General features: G+C 43.5%; 1 protein-coding gene across 3 annotated transcripts in view; it reads right to left on the bottom strand.

Annotated features, from left to right (window-relative positions):
* zufsp (zinc finger containing ubiquitin peptidase 1) overlaps positions 1-19008 on the bottom strand; it is a 98911-nt gene that overhangs the window by 8967 nt on the left and 70936 nt on the right. For all 3 annotated transcript variants that reach the window (XM_084357736.1, XM_084357734.1, XM_084357735.1), the window contains 2 exons: positions 12842-13007; positions 5638-5798 (listed from right to left, as the gene is read on the bottom strand). In XM_084357736.1, coding sequence (XP_084213862.1) covers positions 5638-5798; positions 12842-13007 — 327 coding nt within the window. The remainder of the gene's footprint in view (positions 1-5637; positions 5799-12841; positions 13008-19008) is intronic.

Raw genomic sequence — 19008 nt, 5'->3', positions numbered from 1 at the left:
GCGCAGGAACCTCATTATGTCCCTGAAGCGATTTATTGCCATCGTTTGTCTGAAAAATGGTAAGCCCCCATTTCTCCATATGAGCAGCAGAATAAGTGAATAGTTCAGGCTGTAACTTAGCTCAGGGCAGCGCAAGGCAGCGGAGCTCACCTTGAGCGTTGTATGCCGTAGCCGCTGGGGAAAGCCGTCTCTTTTTCCTCGGTACAGACTCTGAGTCACTCTCTGAGGAGGTGTTTTCGTGTACCCAGGAAAGATCACTTTCATTTCTGAGCTCTGATGGATCCCTCCATCAGAATCACCACTGTCCAAGTTATGAAACATCTTCAGGGCTTCGGCAGTATTCAAATTCCTCTTCATCCTTTCCTTTATTAGACATGTTGTGAAGGCTTGACTCCATCGCAGACATATCAATAACAACTAATCAATAATAACGAGTATAACTATATAAACTAACTTACAAGTAAATTCACAAAGAAGCACAGCTGGAGACCGCTAACAAAGTTGGAGACTAGAGAGACAATGAAAGCAGCAAACCGCGCAAAATGATGTGCGATCAATATGACCGCTTATGGCCGAAATAGGTAAAACATATCATATTTTCTTTGTCTTTTGTGTAATTTATATAAAAAAACTATTTTAAATTAAAATACAGACACTTTTAGGAAAAGTCAGGTAACAGCAGTATTGCATTTTTCCATTCAACAAGGTTATTGCATATATAAATTTGAAAACGGTCAAAATGACCACCTTGGCCATTCTAGTGATAAAACAGAATAAAAGTTACAGTGCAGTGTGAGAAGAAGGCTCAGATTTGATTTGATCAAAGGCAGCAGCAAACAGAAAAGTCTTCTTCCCTGATTTAAGGAAACTGAGTTGCAGCAGACCTACGGTTTTCAGGGAGCTTGTTCCAATGTGGAACATAAAAACGAAATGCTGCTTCTCCGTGTTTAGTTTTGACAGAGAGCAGATCCGTCCCAAATGACCTGAGAGGTCTGGACGTCAGAACTATTTTCTGAGGGGGGGCGGAGGAAGCACGCACTTTTATCAATGATTAAGGATTTGATTTGAAGTTATTTTATAATGGCATGCAGTTATAAGAGAACTAGAATGGATGAACACGGCATCTTTATTGTTAAGAAAATGAAACTTTGATAACTAAATCAAGCCATTTAAGGAACATAACAGCATTATTTGTACCCTTGAATGAAAAAAAGAAAAGTCTACGCTCCTGACTCAGGGCTTTCATGCATTTCCAAAAGTGGACCTTCTGACCTACTGATGAAGATTTTAAGCAGGGTTGAGACACCGCTTTCATCCATAAGGTCACTGTGAACGTTCATAACGGTCAAATGTGTTAGTCTCTCCCGCGTCATGGTGTTGCGCAGCCAGGTTTTCAGCCTGCGCAAGGCTGAGAAAGAGCACTCGGATGCCGTGACAGATATTGGCACAGATGGGAGGTTCGACGTAGTTCCGACGTCTTTGCTGAGAGGTCTGGATGGTTCATAACGTACCAGCAGATCAGAAATGTATTTTAGCCCTAAGCCATTCAGTGCCTTATAAACAGTCAACTGCACCTTAAAAATCACTTCTTTGACAGACAGGAAGACAGTCCAAAGATCTGATGACTGGAGTGACACGATCCACCCTCCTGGTCCCACTGAGGACTCAAGCAGCAGCGTTTTATATACATACATACACACATATGTATATACACACATATATATATATATATATATCTTCTCCTCCTTCTCCTCCTCCTTCTCGTTCTTCTTCTTCTTCTTTTGCAATTCTGGCAGGCAATGTATGGCTCACCTGGTTGACTACACTTCAATAAAATGAAAAGGCCAACTACGCAAGGCGTAACATCATTTGTCAAACAGTGACAGACAGACGTGCGCACGCTGCTTCATACGTACGCAGCTTCTTGTTACGCGTGAAATACAATCTGCACGTAACAACATTGTGATCTCGTTGATCTGCTCTGTACATGCGACATCTATTGCACGTCTGTCCGTCCTGGGAGAGGGATCCCTCCTCTGTGGCGCTTCCTGAGGTTTCTTCCGCATTTTTTTTCCCTGTTAAAAGGGCTTTTTTTTGGGGCAAGTTTTTCCTCACTCGAATCGAGGGTCGAAGGACAGAGGGTGTCGTCTCTGTACAGATTGTAAAGCCCTCTGAGGCAAACTGTGATTTGTGAATTTGGGCTATACAAATTAATTTGATTTGATTTGATTTGATTTTATTAGATTTGAAAAACGCACACACGCACGCACGCATAACAAAGTTATCATGCATGCACACACACATTGCTGCACATCTCTCTGGTTGTTTTGACATCGATATACCTTCATAAGACGTGTAGATGTGTAGTGTAGACGTGTAGTGTAGATGTGTGGATGTGTAGACGTGTAGTGTAGATGTGTAGATGTGTAGTGTAGATGTGTAGACATGTAGTGTAGATGTATAGTGTAGATGTGTAGACGTGTAGTGTAGATGTATAGGCATGTAGTGTAGATGTGTAGTGTAGATGTGTAGACGTGTAGTGTAGACGTGTAGACATGTAGTGTATGGGCTTCCATAATATGGGGTTCCATTTGTGCCAAAAATATGTCACCATGCGCACTGTCTATGTCTACTGAACATGTGAGAAGACATTTGTCTATGTCTATTAAACGTTGAACTGTCCTTGTGTCATTTGACTTTGTCATTACATAGTGTCGTCATGATGTGTCATTTGACAAAGTGTTGTTATGATGTGTGTTATGATGTGTTGTTTGACAGTGTCATTATGATGTTGTGTTGTGTTGTATGTGTTGTGTTGATGTGTGGTTTGGCAATGTCGTTATAACGTGTTGTTTGACAGTGTCTTTACGTTGTTACTACGTGTCGTTACTACGTGTCGCTACTACGTGTCGTTACTACGTGTCATAACGTCGTTATGCCTGGCTACCACGGTGACACCGGGCGCTTTCTCAGCTTACCCTTTGCGGTCGGCGGGGGGAACCTCCCAGCAGAACTGTACCACTTCAGTATTGTCCCCTAACACTAATTTATTTTTCATGCATCATAGCCTACTAACAAGAACAATCTGAATAAATCTGCAGCTTCGGCATTCGCTGAAGCAAAAACCCGGGTGTGGGAGGAGTTCGGTGAGGTTATGGAGAAGGACTTTCGGTCGGCCTCAAGGAAGTTCTGGCAAACCATCTGGTGGCTTAGAAAAGGGAAGCGTGCCTCATCCCAGGCTGTTTTCAGTCGGGGAGGGGACCTGCTGAACCGGACTGGGGATGTCGTCGGGCAGTGGAAGGAACACTTTGAGGACCTCCTGAACCCGATTAACACGTCCTCTGAAACTGAGGCAGAGTCTGAAGACTCAGGGGAAGACTCGTCCATATCCCTGGCAGAGGTCACTGAGGTAGTCAAGAAGCTCCCCAGTGGCAAGGTGCCAGGGGTGGATGAGATCTGCCCCGAGATGCTGAAGGCTCTGGATATTGTTGGGCTGTCATGGCTGACACGTCTTTGCAGTGTCGCGTGGAGGTCGAGGACGGTACCTCTGGAGTGGCAGACTGGGGTGGTGGTTCCCATTTTTGAGAAGGGGGACCGGAGAGTGTGTGCCAATTATCGGGGTATCACACAGCTCAGCCTCCCTGGGAAAGTTTATTCCAGGATGCTGGAAAGGAGGGTCCGTCCGATCGTCGAACCTCTGATTCAGGAGGAACAATGCGGATTCCGTCCTGGCCGTGGAACAATGGATCAGCTCTTTACCCTTGCAGGCTTGCTGGGGGGGTCATGGGAGTTTGCCCATCCAGTCTTCATGTGTTTTGTAGACTTGGAGAAGGCCTTCGACCGGGTCCCCCGGGAGTTCTGTGGGGGGTACTGAGGGAGTATAGGGTACTGGGGCCGTTGGTATGAGTTATCCAGTCCTTATACGATCAAAGTGAGAGTTGTGTCCGTATACTCGGTACAAAGTCGAACACATTTCCAGTGGGTGTTGGACTCCACCAGGGCTGCCCCTTGTCTCCGATCCTGTTTGTGATATTCAACGACAGGATCTCAAGGCGCAGCCATGGTGAGGAGAGTGTCCGGTATGGGAATCTCAGAATTGCGTCTTTGCTTTTTGCGGGTGACGTGGTTCTGTTGGCTTCCTCAGCCCGTGGTGAAGAGGGAGCCGCAAGGCGAAGCTCTCGATTTACCGGTCCATCTATGTTCCAACCCTCACCTATGGTCACGAGCTGTGGGTAGTGACCGAAAGAATGAGATTGCTGATTATCTGATTAGGATGCCTCCTGGGCGCCTTCCCATGGAGGTTTTCCGGGCACGTCCAACTGGGAGGAGACCCCGGGGCAGACCCAAAACTCGCTGGAGAGACTACATATCTCATCTGGCCTGGGAACGCCTCAGGATCCTCCCGGAGTAGCTGGAGAGTGTTGCTGGGGAGGAGGAGGTCTGGAGCTCCCTACTGAGCCTGCTGCCACCGCGACCCGACCCCGGACAAAGCTGAAGTTGATGAGATGAGAGATGCATTACAGTATTCTGATCTGATAAATTCTGATCACTCTGACTAATCTTTATTGGTATTATTGTTTATATAATACTTTTATATAAAGTATATACTTCTATATTTTGACTTTTATTCAGGTTGTTCTTGTTAGTAGGCTATGATGCATGAAAAATAAATTAGTGTTAGGGGACAATACTGAAGCAGGGAAAGGGGTGCCCTGTGCCACCGCGGTAGCCAGGCATAACGACGTTGTCAGACGACACTTTAAGACGATACGTAGTAACGACACACGACGCATAGCAACGACGTTGTCAAACGACACATTAAGACGACGCATGGCAACAACACATCAAGACGACACATAGTAACCACACGTAGTAACCACATGTAGTAACGACACATAATAACAACGTAAAGACATTGTCAAACAACACATTATAACAACATTGCCAAACTACACATCAAGACAACACACCATAACACACATCATAATGACACTGTCAAACAACACATCATAACACTTTGTCAAATCATGACATCATGACGACACGATGTAATGACAAAGTCAAATGACACAAGGACAGTTCAATGTTTAATGGACATAGACAAATGTCTTCTCACATGTTCAGTAGACACTGACAGTGCGCATGGCGACATATTTTTGGCACAAATGGAACCCCATAGTGAAGATTCTCCTGATGTGTCTGAATCAACACACAGTCACACAGTCAGTCAGGATTTCAAAGGTGTAGTGTGAGCGTAGCCTTATATCATTAATGACAGAAGAGTGTGAAGTGGCAGCATTACTCAGTCATGTAATACTATTCCCTGTATTTAGACTTCAAATGTCTTTAATAGTTCGGTAATGAGAGGACTGCTGGGCTGTCTTCTGAGCTTCATGTTAGTCTGCAGGGACGGCTTGTTCCAGTCTCCACACTGTCGCCACAAAACGAAACTACACTGAGATGACCAGGCCTGTGAAAGAGGCTGCAGATCTGTTCCTATCCACTTAGATGTGTGAACAGTTCAGCTCAGGCCTGAAGCAGTCCTCCAGTAAAAGAAACTCCTGGCTCATTGGTTCTGTACAGCAGCAGCTACGTCATGTGTGATGAAGCAATACGGCAGGTGGTGTTGCTGTGTACCTTGGTGCTGCAGGTACAGCGGGGGCAGTTGGGTGTGGATCAGTCTGGGGGGCACCCTGCTACTCCTGTTGGACTGACAGAAGTACTGCTTCACCCAGTCAAAGAGCCGGGGGTGGGTGTCACCTGGGCCCGTCGGCTGGTGGAAGTCAATGATGTGGGCGCTGAAAACACAAACAGGACGAGCCTTACTCAGTGTGACCACTAAGATGAGACCAGCATGAGATGAATATCCATAAAGAAACATTCCAAGGTCTCATTTCATTCATCCACCTCATTACTAAGATGGGTCAAGGATTCAGTTGGCTAGGGTTCTGTTGATTTGGACCTTTGACATGATCTAGTACCCTCATGCACACAAAAAATACAACATCAGAATTATACTGCAGTGTGTCATGTGTGTAGCTCACATTATCTACATTATCTGCATTATTTGACCTAAGCCCAGGTCTCTAGGCCCAGAGGGGGCTGTAGAGGGATTTAAGCCTATAACAGGCTGCACATGTTCATTCTACTTATACTATTACAGTTACAGTCTTCTGTGCTTTCAGTCCAGATATGATCAGTGTCAGGGAGGGTTCAAATGATGAGTCTAATTTTATCAACATACCACTTTTTTTTTTGCTCCCATGTCTCTTGAGTTGAGTTTAAAGATCTCTTACTTTCTTTGTGCAAGCTAAAGAATATTTCTCTCAGATTTTAAGCACAAATGTTTTCTGATCTGTGTTAGTGAAGCCGAGATAATCCATCCACCTGACAGGTGTGTCACATCAAGATGCTGACTGAACAGCAGGATTAGTGCACAGGTGTGTGTTGATAAAAGGCTGTTTGAACACACAACACAGATGTAGACTGAGTTCATTTTATTTAATAGGGACTTTGCAGTTAAACACAGTTACAGATAATGTGACTGATGTGCTGCACAGAGACTTTATAGTTGTTTGTTTTCCATGAACAGCCTGATTAAAACTTGCAGCTTTTGAGGGAGCGTGCAGTGGTCATGATGGCTGCAGGACACTTTCACTTCTGTAAACCATCTCCAGTGTTGTTTGGGGGACATACATCCAAATGGCCTCACAGAGACCACATGTAGAACTGCACACAAGATAAGTGCTCACTGACAGAGTTCAACTGAAGGATAACCTTTGTGTACAGAGAAAGTCTCAGATAATCTACTTGGAGCCAAAACAAAGATGTTTTAACATGAATAATTTTGTTGAGTCTATACTGAAAAAGAATGACCGACTATGTTTTGTACTTATTTTTGCATTTCCAATATTTCATTGCTCTTTAGCTCTTCATATTAAAAATATTTAGTACTTTTTCCAACAGAGTCTCATTTATTCATTTAATTTTCAGTGGCAGAAAAAAGTATTGCATTGAAACTGATCCAGGCTCCAAAGACTAAAAAAACTCAACTAAAGAGAAATTGAACCGACTGGGCTGTAAGCAATTCATATTAAGACTTAGAAAGGACACTTGTCATCAGCAGTGTAACAGTGTTGATTGTGACCTGTGCTGCCTCACCATTCAGTACAAATGTGAAATGCAGAAAAGTTACAAGTCTTAATCGTCATAGTGAGAAATACAGTCTGTTAATGTTTAAAGTCATAATTCAATCTAAAACTACATGTGGCTGCAGAGTTGCAGTGAAGAAACAGACAGATGACTGAATGAAAGCCCATTGGCTGTGGCTTCGAGCATTTTTAATGTCACTGGGAACCTGAGTATGCTCATCATCAGAGAGGTACATCATGAGGTTAATGTGATCCATATCTGCTGCCTTCCCTTAAACACAGTTCAACACACAGTTCAACACACAGCTCCACTGCCAGCTGCAGTGTCTCTGTGCTGTTTGGCTCAAACGTGTGACATGTAATCAGAAGCGCTGTTGGCGGGACGTTGAGCCAGACTACAGGGGTGGGCATGGATGTGCTCTTAGAGCTGATAAGACAATACTTGTATAATAACATAACTTAATACATTAAATATAAACACTTCTTATTAGGGCTGAATGATTTTAGGAAAAGATCTAATTGAAATTTTTCTGGCAGATATTGCGATTTCGATTTGATTCACGATTTCCTTCAAATCAAGCTTCAGTGCAATATTCACAATGTACAGTAACATTAAAACTTTGAATGCTATTACTCTAATGCAAGGATGAAAACTAAAGTTAAAAATTGCTTCCAAATTTATTTATTAACGGATATTGTATATTAGATATTTATGGAGTTACACTGGCAAAAGATGCTGTAATTGTAGTCTGTTTGCTACAGTGGGCTCGAGTATCATTTTCACCAGACTTTTCACCAGACTTTTTCGTCATGCACTCGTCATGCAAATGCCTGTGGTGATTTTTCAAGTGCCGTAATAAATTGGTTGTGTTTCCGCTGGATGTTGCAACTTCAGCACAACAGGTTTTGCACAGTACCTGTTTCTGGTGCACATCTGCAGCCTCAAACCCGAAATACTCCCAAATGACAGACGTGCTGTTTTTCTTATGGATTAAATCCCCTAACTCCGCTTCTGGTCCTGAAGCCATTTCAGAACACGTTAAGGAGCAAGTTAATACTGATTGGTTAGCGTGACCTGTCCACGAGTATGTATGCCGCTTCAATTGGTGAGCTTGGCAGGATGATAGGGAGACGGCATGTATGTGTAAAATAGTTGACAACAGATCCTGGGTCAGTCGGGAGTGCTGCAAAAACCGCAGCTTTGGCTATCACATGATCGCGTTGTCTGAAATCGCAATTTTGATCAGAAAATGATAAATTGTTCAGCCCTAGTACAGACAGGCAGAGAGAAACAGCTTTATCAGAGCCAAAGAAGCACGTTATAAAATTAATTTAACCTTTTTTTCTTTTTGCTACTCAGAAAAAATGATCTGATCCATGACCCAAAACTGTGAGCGTGTGTGATCTGTTTCAGCCTTGTAGCACCCTATAATGTAATAATTTCCTGATAATGTAATAACGCCTGAAAATGTAATAAAATTTGCACTTAACTCGATTGAAAATGTAATAAAACCCAATAATGTAATAACTTCACCAATAATGTAATAAAATAATGTGACTGATATTGTAATAACATTTTTACCGATAATGTAATACCTTATTACATTATTGGGAATTTATTACATTTTCAGGAGTTTTTTTTTCTTCAAAATTGATAATGTAATACTTGACAGATAGTAATATATATGTTCATTTTCAGTCCATTCAGTCCAGAGTTCTACATTTTGTGTTTTGAGAATCTAAGAATGTTATATACACTGTATTTGAAACAACAGAATGACTATTGGGTTAAATTGCAGACCTTGAGTACCATACAGCCATATGCATATGTGCAAATACTCAGTAAGACCAGGATGTTGTTGCATGTCCCTGAGTGGGTGATGGACTTACCTCCTTGGGAGCCCAGAACTCCAGCTCAGATATAAGCTTCTGAGTAGCACTGGAGACCCAGGTAACTCTTCCCTAAAGGTACCTCTTCACTTCACATATTTCCAACAAATCACTACCTCATGAAAACAACCACAAACCAAAACCAAAGCAACTTTCAGTAACACTTCATTTGAAGAGAGTATACAATAACACCTGCATAAACATTACATGACACCCAACATAAACATAGGCCTACAAATCCACTCATAAATGGTTATTAAATCAATTTCAATGTCAAATTGACATCTCTATGTCAAGTGACATAGTGGCCAGTTGACATACTGTCATATTGGTATACTGTATGAGATTTACTTGTATAAATAAAGATTAAATACAAATAAAAGAATGAAAATATATATAATTGTTTGTTTCCGCCTGTGCCTCTTGTCAGCACTGTGCAATTGACAGGCAAGTCTACAGGCGTAAAAGAGTAAAAAACAAGCGTCGCTGGGAAAGACTCAATAATGAGATGACAGAAGACCCAACGACTGCCAACAAAAAGAATGCCGTTTTAAAGAGACTCCGAGGAGTTTGCTTTTGGTAATAAAAGAGTCTCATATTAATGTGGATGAATCTACGTTACCCACTTGTTAATGAGTCCATTTTCAATAAATATATTGTTTTGTCTTTATAGTTATTTTGATATTATTATTTAGTGGTTGGCTCGCCTAGCATTTCCTAGTTTTGGTTTCCCAGATGCTGCCCGGCGGGTCATGGGAATAACGCCGCCGAATCGCCGTTTATGGTCGGAACTACGACAGTATCTGTTCGTCTTCAAACCTCCGGCTTTCATTCTTGAATAATGAAAACATTCTTGGCAAATGTTTTTCACTTTAGTCCGTCTTGCGTCGGTCCAAGAATGTCACCATGTGCACAGAAGCTCATGGGAAATGTAGTGTGAAAACACTTCGCTTTCAGAAACTCCTCATAGTCACTTTAAAAGAAAAACCAGTCCTGTTTAAATAACGGTTTCATTACAAAAGGTGATTCACATGCTCCAAGCCCACTGTGTACATTAAATGTGGCGACCGGCTCTGCACCGCTTCATCACTTCGCAGAAAACTTAAACTCAGCCTGCGTTCTGGGTTAAAGCAGATTATCCTGAGATGGCCACAAAAGCACTGAAAACCTTCTTCCATTACAAACATATTATCTTTGTGAAGCGAGGAGTTTTCCGAGGTGACGGCAGCAAAAATGAGATTACAGAGAGTATATTATGGCTAGATGTAACAAAGATGTATTTATTGAATTAAAAATGTTAACAGAAAACCATGTGACCGCCTGCAATCGTTTTTATATTATATGTGTAATGTAAACAGGTAAACGTATGTTAGTCTTTTCTAAAACAACTTTTTCACTTGAAAAAAAAATTGTCCACCCGTGAACAGTCCACAGTGAAAAAATGCTGGGGAACCCCTGTCTTAAGCTATTTAGAGAAGTAGCCAAGCCTTGGCTAAAGTGTCAACAAGTTAGCATCAGTAAGAACTAGCATGTAGCCACATGGACAATAAAAACTAGTCTAAAGCCTACAGTACACTATTCTACCATTATCAAACTTTTCCTGGTATCCTACAGAAATCTGAAGGTATTGATGCTGAGACGTTGCATACTCACTTACCAAGTGTTCACATAAATGGAGATATGTCTTTATTGGCCAGTCATCAGAGAGACACTGATCGTGTTCTACCTTGCAGGGCCTGCAAGGTAGAACACGATCTAGAACACGATCTAGAACACGACTAGAGGGCCTGCAGGCCCTCTAGTCGTAGAGGTCCTAGTCATAGAGGCCCTAGTGGCAGCCCATCTGCTGGTAAGTGACATTACCAGCAGATGGCATTGCAGAAATGACGTCACTTCAATAAAACAGGATTTAAATGGACGTAATACCTTTAGACAATTACTTTCACCAAATTTGAATTGTACTATCATAGAAACATCATACAACTTCAGAAACCCTGTATAAACCCCAAAAAGGATGCCAGTTGTCATCAAGTTTTGTCATTTTGATGCTGACATTTTTATTAACCTTTATTTATACAGGTAAATCTCATAATATACTATCAGTATGACAGTATGTCAGCTGACCACTATGCCACTTGACATAGAGTAAGATGTCCATTTGACATTGAAAGTGATTTAATAACCATTTACAAGTGGATATGTAGGCCTGTGTTTATGTCAGGTGTCATGTAATGTGTATGCAGGTGTTACAGTATGAATGCTTATGTATAACCTCTTCAAATCAAGTTACTGAAAGTTATTTTGTTGGTTTGTGGTTGTTTTCATGAGGTAGTGATTTGTTGGAAATCTGTGAAGTGAAGAGGTACATCTAGGGAAGCAATAGTCATTCTGTTGTTTCAAATCCAGTGTAATCCCTTGGTTTTTCTTAACAGGATGAAAAATTCCAACCACTGGCTAATGCGATGGAGCTTGGTTTTGCAGGAGTTTAACCTGGATATCCAGCATGTGCGCGGGAAAGATAATGTTCTTGCAGATGCCCTTTCAAGGTCGTAAGTATAGTTATCTTAGGCTATAATGTGGCCATTTATGTGGTAGTCGAACTGTGAGGTTGCTCTAGAGCAACCTGCTTATGGGAGGGGGTGTTATGTCCAAGGCTATTTTCTTAATTTTCAGGTGATCAGAAACTCCTCCCCGTTGTTCCCTCCTGATCTCTGGCACCTGCTGGGAGGCCTTTAAGAGCTCTGGGTAGCTCCACCCACTCTCTCTCTCTCACACACTGCAGCTTGGGCCTGCTGCAATGCCACCAGCCTCCATCTTTGGGTTTTCTACGTTATCCATGGTTTGTTCTTTTGTGCAATAAATGTTACTTTGGCTGCACTGATTGTTGTTTGACTTCTGTGTTGCTTCCCAAGAGCCGGGGTCGTAACAATAACATTCTTAGATTCTCAAAACACAAAATGTAGAACTCTGGACTGAAAATGAACATATATATTACATTATCTGTCAAGTATTACATTATCAGTTTTGAAGAAAAAAAAACTCCTGAAAATGTAATAAATTCCCAATAATGTAATAAGGTATTACATTATCGGTAAAAATGTTATTACAATATCAGTCACATTATTTTATTACATTATTGGTGAAGTTATTACATTATTGGGTTTTATTACATTTTCAATCGAGTTAAGTGCAAATTTTATTACATTTTCAGGCGTTATTACATTATCAGGAAATTATTACATTATAGGGTGCTACAAGTCTGATCCGTCACAAACGAATAATTGATCAGTTAAAGAAAACAACCTGTGGTTCTTTGAACACTAGTGGCACAATGGTGCATTATCCTAAAGTAGCTCCCTCTAGTGGGGGTGATGCAAAACACATCCCTGAAGCTGGTTTCACACTGTTCCACTGATCCACCACTGGTGGAGCTAGCGCAGCAATAAATGTAGCAATGTGCGAACAAAAGGTAAAGAAGAGGGAGACTGCTAACACTGCAGGGCTCAAACTAATAAAAAAAATGGCTTTGCAAATGCACAAAAACACTGAGAACACTTATCAAGTCTGAAAATAGACGTTGGCTGCAGCCCTCATTCAGAGGTGCTTTAGAAAATGCTTTGGTCAACTTTGATTGTTGAATGTTGGATGACAGATAAATAAGACAGAAAACAAGTCTGAAACTGAGTGAACCCCTCGTATGATAAGTCATGTCAATGATTCTTATTGTTTGTCTCATCATGTTACATGAAGCCCGACACTGTGTGCTGTGGCACCGGAATAAAACAAAGTACAGCGCTCACCTGATTCCCAGAGAGGTGAAGAGGGTGAAGATCTCTGTGGCTCCGATCCAGGCCCGTGTTCCTTGTAGCCGCTGGTTGAAGTGAGATGCACCTTGCGGATCCAGTCCTTCTTTCCAAGCCCCCTCGATCATACTCTGCATCTGAGTGATGTTAGGCACTGCCTTCTCTGGAGGAGATGGAGAGCGTCAAATCAATGGAATTACAGTAGGTACTACTTCAAAGTGGCCATTTCACTCGCGGGGAGCGAGATTCACGCAACGCGTGAAATGTAAGTGACAACTGTAGCCACTAGGTGGAAGCATAGTACTGAATTGCAGCTGAAACGATTTTGGGACAATTCCACATTTGACCACAATGTAGCTGCAATGGAGAGTGGCGCTGTTTTAGGCTACAGGTAGAGTGAATGGAGAGGGGGACTGCTAAACCGTATCAGATTGATTCAGACTGATTGTTTCACAGCGGTGGGACACCTCAATTATCTGGGTGACCTTGGATAATCACTTGTGCTTTCTTTGTTTTACAGTAGAGCTAAACTACATTAGTCGTTTTTTAAGGAACATTTGTTTACTGGTAAAATTGCCGACCTGAATTATTGTCCCAGTCCGCCCCCGTGAGCCTATATCACGGCCTGACTGGATGTTGCTTAAATATAAGAATAGCCTATAATAATATCTGATACCCTAAAGACATCTGAGGTTGTGATTTTGCTCGCTCGCTGCAGCCACGGCTAAGCGGAGGCAGAAACAATTACGCACAGCCTACAGAAGTTTCAACGTCCATACAAGCATTTAAGAAATGATTCTTATCAGTCCCATAATTCAGCGAGGATTTTTACCCAACGAAAAAATGTATAAAGATCAGTTTTTAGGTTGAAGACACGACAGCAGCACGTATGTCCAGACGCTGATGTGTGTTATGACTGACATATAGCTCCCCTGGTAGAGCAGCTCCCTCAGTAAGCAGAATCTTCTGCTAGTATGAGTTCGAATCTCAGTATAGACAGTACCTTTAGTTAATGTGTTTTCTTTTCTCGTCATCATTATGATCACATATAACTCCAAGTTTGCGCAAATAAATGAGCAAATGAGCATTAATTCTCCGCCGGGCCGCGGCACCAGCTTTCCTGCTTGTGTACATAAAATTAAATTCTGACACCACAACTGTACCGTACCGAATATCAATAGATGATAACCAGAAACAAAAAAAAACGTTCTATTGATCTGATTCACCGGCTTCATGGACGTCGGAACTATTTTCTGAGAGGGGGGGCGGGGGAAGCCCGCACTTTTATCAATGATTAAGGATTTGATTTGAAGTTATTTTATTATGGCGTGCAGTTATAAGAGAACTAGATGGATGAACACGGCATCTTTATTGTTAAGAAAATGAAACTTTGATCACTAAATCAAGCCATTTAAGGAACATAACAGCATTGGCGGCGTTTCCCAGATTCGATCGTTCTTAAGGACTTAAGAAGGCTCTTAAGAAGGGTTCGGCTAAGAAGGAGCGCTAAGATACGGGTGTTTCCCAGACGCGTTCTTAACTGCCTTCTTAGGAGAACCTTAGATCAAGCCAAAGAAGCTTCTTAAGAAGCTCTTAGTGGGAGCTGTCCACCGCGGTGCTGCTGAAACTGAATCAATCGATGCCAGGCAAATCGATCACCCACCTCTTTATCAGCGCATAAGTCACACACAGCCCCCCCCCCCCCCCACAGGTGCAATTAGGCTACGAATGTATCGTGTGTGTGTGTGTGGGCGGGGTGTGGGTGCGGGTGTGTGTGTGTGTGGGTGTGTTGACGGCCGCGTAGTGCTTTCTACCGATCCAGCACGGATCCACCAGGGAGGGATTGTGGATTGGAATGAGGGTGCCATCCATGGCATGGCGCAGGAGAATCGGTGTCACAGCTGCCACACTCCGTGACACCGATGTCTTGCTGAGGCCAGTGCCATCCCCCACCACCTCCAGGAAGCTCCCCACTGCGTAAAAACGCAGCGCAGCCAGGAGCTGCACCTCCGGGCTGAGGGCAAAATTGCAGCTGTTGCTCTCTGGATGTGTGGAGACACCGAGTGATCAGCCGTTCGATCTCCGCACGGGGCAGCCGGTACTTTGCCTGGACAGCCCGGTCTGACAGCACGTCCAGTGGGGAGAAGTGCTGACGCACGTATGCATTTATGTAAACCGTCTGGCTTCGCGCACGGCGACGCTGTTGGTTCGCAGCGAGAATGTGCTGTATTGCAGCCATGGTTTATCACACGCGCGGACTTTGGCAACGCATTTATATAGAGTAGCAGGTGAAGCCTCTCTGGATGAGGTTCAGCTGAGTTTAATTACATCTGTTTCCTTGATATCTGTGAAATGCCACAGGGTTGTTGTTTTTTATGTGTAGTACTATAAACTCATGCAGATGTGTGTGGAAAACTTAAACGTGTAATTCAATAACAAGTTTTTTTTTTTCATCTTCTATTAACTTATGTTTCTTGCGCCAGTGGCCCGCAGCTATGAGCACATTTCAACATTGAGCATTGTTTTATTATTTCGAAAAGTGGAGGATGTAAATTTCCCTGACGCGGCTTGATCACTGAGCATTTGGTCGCTAAGAAGGCTGTTAAGAGTGGGTCAGCTCGATCTTACATTTCCTTCTTAGTGAAAGATCTTCTTAAGCTAAGAGCGACTCTGGGAAACACATCCTTCTTTCACAGCGTTCTTAAGAGCACTCCTAAGAAGATCTTAGCACTTAAGAGCTTCTTAACGAATCTGAGAAACGCGGCCATTGGCAGGGCCAGACACAGCTTAATGAGCTTCTCCACCTCCGAATGCAGGATGGACACATCCTGGATGGTGCTCACTTCTCGTCCCCTACACACATTCCTCAGTATGGGGGAATGCAAATGTTAAGGCATCTGGAACAAGTTCGCTTAACTGGAAAGACCACATCCATCCCCCACACTTTTGAAAAGCTTGCTACGCCAGTGCCCCCACCCCCACCCCCGCGCGCTGAGGACAGCAAAGAGGTCTGCAACAAATACATTGATCACTTGGCCAAGGGATCTCCTCCTGCAGGGAGACTGCTTCAGGGACTCACTCCGCTTTAAATAACCTTCTGTATATCCGACTACTGTGAAGCTGCTGATTATGTATTTTAATAAAGCTAGAGAAAACTGTCTGACATGACGTGGCGTCGTTCTTCTTTCTATAAGCCTGTTGTAGAAAATATAAGGAATAGAAAGCACAAATATTTCTGTTAAATTCTGACACCACAACTGAAAGACAGAAAGCCGGTCATAGACGTCGGAACTCACGCACCCCATCAGCCTCCCTACCCACGGGAAGATACGAGAAGTAAGCACCATCAAGGATGTGCATATGGACCTGGTGCGCTCCGAGGCGGAGTGGCGTTTTGATCAGGAAGGACTCCGCATAGCTGCAGGGCGAGAGCAGGCAGTTCTTGAGGCGGCTCAGGGGAAACGAGTGGATGCGGGTTCCTCGGAACTGACCCCCTTTCCACGAGAGAGGTGGAGAAGCTCATTAAGCTGTGCCTGGCCCTGCCAATATCTGTCGCGGCATCCGAGCGCTCTTTCTCAGCCTTGCGCAGGCTGAAAACCTGGCTGCGCACCATGACGCAGGAGAGACTAACACATTTGACCGTTATGAACGTTCACAGTGACCTTATGGATGAAAGCAATGTCTCGACCCTGCTAAAAATCAACTGAGAGAAGGTCCACTTTTGGATATGCATGAAAGCCCTGAGTCAGGAGCGCAGACTTTTCTTTTTTTCATTCAAGGGTACAAATAATGCTGTTATGTTCCTTAAATGGCTTGATTTAGTGATTCCCCCGCCCCTCCCAACAAAAATCCCGCCATCTCAGAAAATAGTTCCGACGTCCATGAAGCCGGTGAATCAGATCAATAGAACGTTTTTTTTTTCTCTGGTTATCATCTATTGATATTCGGTACGGTACAGTTGTGGTGTCAGAATTTTATGTATTTTATGTACACAAGCAGGAAAGCTGGTGCCGCGGCCCGGCGGAGAATTAATGCTCATTTGCTCATTTATTTGCGCAAACTTGGAGTTATATGTGATCATAATGATGATGAGAAAAGAAAACACATTAACTTAAGTTACAGCCTATACTGAGATTCGAACTCATATCAGCGGGTGATTCTGCTTACTGAGGGAGCTGCTCTACCAGGGGAGCTATACATCAGTCACAATGTTTTCATGTGTCTTATTTATCACCGACCCGCTGCCCCAGCTGACACATCAGCGTCTGGACATACGTGCTGCTGTCGTGTCTTCAACCTAAAAACTGATCTTTATACATTTTTTCGTTGAGTAAGAATCCTCGCTGAATTATGGAACTGATAAGAATCATTTCTTAAATGCTTGTATGGACGTTGAAACTTCTGTAGGCTGTGCGTAATTTAAAAGGCTTCATAGTGAAAAAAATCATTCATCTCATCCGCCATCAACATCATCAATAACTCACTAAGTTTGTCCTTGCTAGAGGGACCCTGTAGCGACAGGCTGAAGGAAGGAGTTGGAATGAGGTGTGGAGTGGGTGAGGTATTATTAGCTACATTCTTGTATTTAAGCAACAACGAACAGAAACATAAATCAGGCAACTCTGTCCATTCCCCGTTCATGGTCACTGCTCCCTGCTGCTGCATGTTGTCGTCCTCCTGCTCACAGATGCGCACTTTACATTTAAGCAATCTCAAAGTGCTACAGTACAAACTTAATTAAAAGGGACACAGGTTAATAAAAGTTAAAAAAAGACAATGAAAAGTGAACTAAAATTTAGCAGAAAGCTTTCTTGAATAAATATGTCTTTAGGTTTCGTTTAAAAACATCAGTGGTCTGTGGGGCCCTCAGGTGTTCTGGGAGGGCGTTCCACAGCCTTGGAGCTGCAGAGCAAAAGGCCCGGCCACCCATAGTGCGGAGCTTGGTTCTGGGGGTTTTGAGGGTGTTTGTATTTGCGGATCGGAGGGTGCGTGTAAGGGGTGGGGGGTTAGGAGTTCTTTGAGATATTGGGGGGCATGTCCATGAATGCACTGGTGGGTGAGGAGGGAGACCTTGTACTCAATTCTGAGTGGGACAGGGAGCCAGTGGAGAGATTTGAGGATGGGGCTGATGTGATCATACTTGCACACCCTCATCAGGATCCTGGCAGCGCTGTTCTGGATATACTGCAGTCTCTGTAAGTTACTGCCAGAGATACCGATGAGGAGTGCATTACAGTAATCCAGCCTGGAGGAGATGAAGGCGTGGACGAGCTTCTCTGCATCAGCCAGGGTGAGAGTTGGACGGAGTTTGGCAATGTTCCTGAGGTGATAGAATGATGTTTTACAAAGATGTTTGATGTGGGTGTCAAAAGTGAGTTGTGGGTCAATTTTGACACCTAGGTTGGTGACAGAAGTGGAGAGGGGGATGTTTTGGCCGGTGAAGGTGATGCTGGTGATGGTGGAAGAGTGGAGCTGATGTGGAGTGCCAACTAGAATGTCTTCTGTTTTTGAACTGTTTAGTTGAAGAAGTTGAGGGTTTCAGCAGTGGTCTGATGACAGCAGTTTTTAATGCAGATGGGATATGGCCAGCCAGGAGGGAGTGGTTTATGATCTTGGTGATGAAAGGAGATATGGCAGAGATGTTGGCCTTCAGCATGGCTGAAGGGAAGGGGTCCAGAGCACAGGTGGATGGTTTCATTTTTCTGACAATATCCTCCACCACTCCCTGTGTGATGTTGAGGAAGGAGCAGAGAGGCTAGACATTCTCAGATAGTGGGTCAGCAGTTTGGGGGGGCGGAACAGCAGTGGTGGAAAGATGTGAGCGGATGTTGGCGACTTTTTGTCTGAAAAAAGTGATGTGCATATCGCACCTCTCCTCAGTGACCTCAGAGTGGGAGAGTGATGGGGGTTTGAGAAGGTGATTTATTGTTGAGAAAAGTTGTTTTGAATTTCCAGGGCTGTTGTTGATGATGGTGGAATAAAACCTGGACCGTGCATCACTCAGAGCTTCTGCATATGCCTTCCTGTGCTCCTTGTACGCCTGTTTGTGAACAGTCAGCCCGGAGGCCTTGAGCCGCCGCTCAAGGACACGCACAGCCGCCTTCATCTTACGCAGCTCACAGGTGTACAAAGGTGCTGGGCGCGAGAAGGAGACAGTCCTGGAT

This window comes from Pagrus pagrus (genome assembly GCF_965226575.1).
Source record: "Pagrus pagrus genome assembly, chromosome: 7".
Lineage (NCBI taxonomy): Eukaryota > Metazoa > Chordata > Actinopteri > Spariformes > Sparidae > Pagrus > Pagrus pagrus.
This window is presented reverse-complemented; position numbering and strand designations above follow the sequence as displayed.